Below are 3,133 nucleotides of genomic sequence, written 5' to 3'. Positions count from 1 at the left end.
TCAGATGTTTTACTGAAGGTCTCATGCCAGTGAGTGCTTGATAGGGAGTTTCTCCTTGTACTGCTTTTGTTGGAGACCTATTGTTCAAATAGACTGCTGTAGACACAGTCTCAGCCCAAAGGAAATTTGGAACTTGATTCTCCTTCATCATACTTCGGGCCATCTCCATCACAGTCCTGTTCTTCCTTTCAACTATACCATTCAACTCAGGTGTGTATGGAGGTGTGAGTTCCCTTTGAACACCTTTTTATTCACAATATTTGGTGAATTCTTTTGATCTAAACTCACCTCTATTGTCTGTTCTAATGCACCTTAACTTCTTTCCCAACTGATTTTCAACAAGTTTTTTGAACTTCAGAAACTCTTCAAAAACTTGTGCCTTTCACTTGAGAAAATATACCCAATTGTACCTGGTATGATCATCCATGAATAGGAGAAAGTATAGGTTTCCTCCCAGTGATTCTTTGTACATCGGGCCACATATATCAGCGTGCAAGAGCTTAAGTGTTGCCTTAGAATGGTCCAGCCCATTGCTGGAAAATGAATGGCTAGCCTGCATGCCAATGATGCATCCTTTACAAACACCTGTGAACTCTATGCTTGGAAGTCCACTCACAAAGCTTCCTTTATGCAAGCTCTACAATCCCTGAAAGTTCAAGTGTCCATACCTCTTATGCCAGAGTATGGAGGTTATGTGGTTGCTTGTTGCGATGCTTACTCGCCCAACTTGATCAAGTTCGAGAGGGAACATGTGGTGTTTGGTCATCGGCACTGCAGCAACTTGCACTCCTGTTTTTTGTCTTTGATGAAACATCTTTCTTCATCAAATGTGACTATGTAGCCAGTCCTCATCAGTTGTCCTACACTCAATAGGTTATGTGCGAGATGAGGAACGTATTGAACTTCATTTAGAACCTTCATCTTTCCTGAGCTTGCTTTGATCATTACTGCTCCCTTGCCAGCCACCTGTAGCTCTTTATCATCTCCTAGCTTCACAGATTGGTCTCTTGTCTCTACTAGATCATGAAACAAGTTTTGATTGCCGGACATGTGGCTTGAACAACCACTATTCACAATCCAAATACAACCATCACCAAGGTTAGCATAATTCTTCACCATAAACACATTACTAACCTCTGTATGTTCAGCCATGTTAGTCTCCTTGTTTATGAGCCAGCATTGAGCTTTCTTATGCCCATATCTCTTACGGTTATAGCATTGCACTAGCCATGTTTCCTTCTTGGACTCCTCTCAGGTCAGCACCACTACCTCTTCCTCTACCTGCACCTCTTCCCCAAAATGATACTCTACCTCGACCTCTGCACAGCTTCATCTCAGCACCTCTGCTTTGAACTCCATCTGAAGATAGTAATGCAGCCTTTGCTCTTGGACCTTCTATCCTAGCTTGGAGTACACTTTCTTCACTCCCCGTGCTTGCAAAAATCATTCTATCTTTATGTGATTGTAAGGACCCTCTCAACACATTAATAGTGAGCTCTTCAAGATCATTTGACTCCTCAATAGCTGCAACAACATGCTCAAACTTAGGTGATAGGGTTCTCAATACCTTGGCAGCAATAGCATTTTCAGTTACTTCTCCTCCATAGTCTCTCAGCTGGTTGACAACATCCATCACTCTTGCCATATACTCTTGGATGGTTTCATAAGTTTTCATACGACTGGTTTTGAATTGATGCCGCAACCTTTGTTTTCTCACAACAACAATTTTGGCAAATCCTTGGAACTCATTCTTCAAAAAAGTCCAAGCTCCATGTGTGGTTGTAGAGTTCTTCACTCTTGAGAACACTTTCCTATCCATTGATTGAAGGATGAGAATGAGAGCCTTGGAGTCTTTCTTCCGATTCTCCCTCAATCTTGCTTCAATCTCATCTTTATCATCAAAACCATCCTCAACTATTTCCCACACCTCCTGGGATTTAAACAAAGGCCTCATCAAAATACTCCAGTGATCATACGCCTCTCCGGTGAAGATTGGAACCCCCGGTTGTGAGACATTCATCCCGTTGCAGCTATTTGCCATACCCTAAGTATCTAATACCACTGTTGGACTTTTGCTGAGCAGAGTTGAGGATCCAGAGAAGAAGACAAGTGAGTAGATGATGCAGAGAATAGGGAGAAGTGTAAAGATAACAGTACTTCACTTGCTTGACTGGATTCAAAGAAGGATTACAACTTAAACAGAGCCCAAAAGTTAGCACATAGTTTCATGTAAACAAAAAGTCATGATAAAAGCAAAAACATACAAGTTAAACAAAAACCAAACATAAAGCAATACTTGATAAAAGCCTTTCATGTCTGTTCACACATCAAAGGTTGACTACTCCTTTCCACTGCCTGCATTCCCATTCGTCTAGCCCACAAATAGCAGCAGGTCTACAGTAGCATGCATTTGTCAATCACTTCTCTTCCTTGCACTCCATTGGCCAAGAATCATTACACCCAATAGCTTCATTATCACTTAGTTTCAGATCACACTTAACACACCTCACCGCCAACTATCCGTTGCTTGCTTGCGACCGCCAACCTAACTCTCTGTGCAAGAAGAAAACCAGAACGAAACATACACAGCTCCCTCGGCAAGAAAAGCTTAGTTGCTCCCCATCTTTAGTTCTACATGACTCTCCTTCTCCCTTTGCTCGTCCACCTTCTCCTTGCTGGTCACAGAGGCCATCTGATGTTCTTGGAAATTTCTATCTGAGTTCTCCATTGCCTCTGTGGTTTTTGGTCAAACGTAGGAATCGGCATTGATAGATGGGCTTATGAATAGTGTAATATTTGCCACCTTTGTTGACACAGTTTGATTGGAGCTTTGGAAACCCCTCAAACCTTCCCCACATGTAGGTCAGCGTCCCTTGGATTTCAGATCTTGTCAGCTTGGTGAAGCACGTGTTGAACTGCAATAATTGAAGCTTAGTGGCTTCATTAAGGCTAAATTATTGAGCCAGTATCTTCTCATTATTTAAGTATTTGAGAAGAGGCAGCAAGCTTAGAGCTCCAGCGACCGGAGAAAGTAGCTGCTCAACTACTTTGGAAGCTTGGTGACTGAAGACGACCTTTCCACCTGAAATTCTTCGGCAAGTTAGAGGTAGGTTTTGTGTTGAGTTGTGAGTGT

General features: G+C 42.3%; 1 protein-coding gene across 1 annotated transcript; it reads right to left on the bottom strand.

Moving 5' to 3' along the window:
• Nucleotides 1-1,210: 1,210 nt before the first annotated feature.
• On the bottom strand, nt 1,211-2,041 carry LOC120282720. Its single transcript, XM_039289572.1, has one exon. It carries the CDS (start codon nt 2,039-2,041, stop codon nt 1,211-1,213), a length of 831 nt encoding a protein of 276 aa, XP_039145506.1.
• Between the last annotated feature and the right edge of the window lie 1,092 nt (nt 2,042-3,133).

Source organism: Dioscorea cayenensis, chromosome 18, assembly GCF_009730915.1.
Source record: "Dioscorea cayenensis subsp. rotundata cultivar TDr96_F1 chromosome 18, TDr96_F1_v2_PseudoChromosome.rev07_lg8_w22 25.fasta, whole genome shotgun sequence".
Taxonomy (NCBI): Eukaryota; Viridiplantae; Streptophyta; class Magnoliopsida; order Dioscoreales; family Dioscoreaceae; genus Dioscorea; species Dioscorea cayenensis.
The sequence above is the reverse complement of the archived record's forward strand: the minus strand, read 5'-3'. Positions and strand labels throughout refer to the sequence as shown.

What these genes read in the sequence shown, in the direction of transcription:
- LOC120282720 (XM_039289572.1), bottom strand. Translation starts at nt 2,041, where the DNA reads ATGGCAAATAGCTGCAACGGGATGAATGTCTCACAACCGGGGGTTCCA.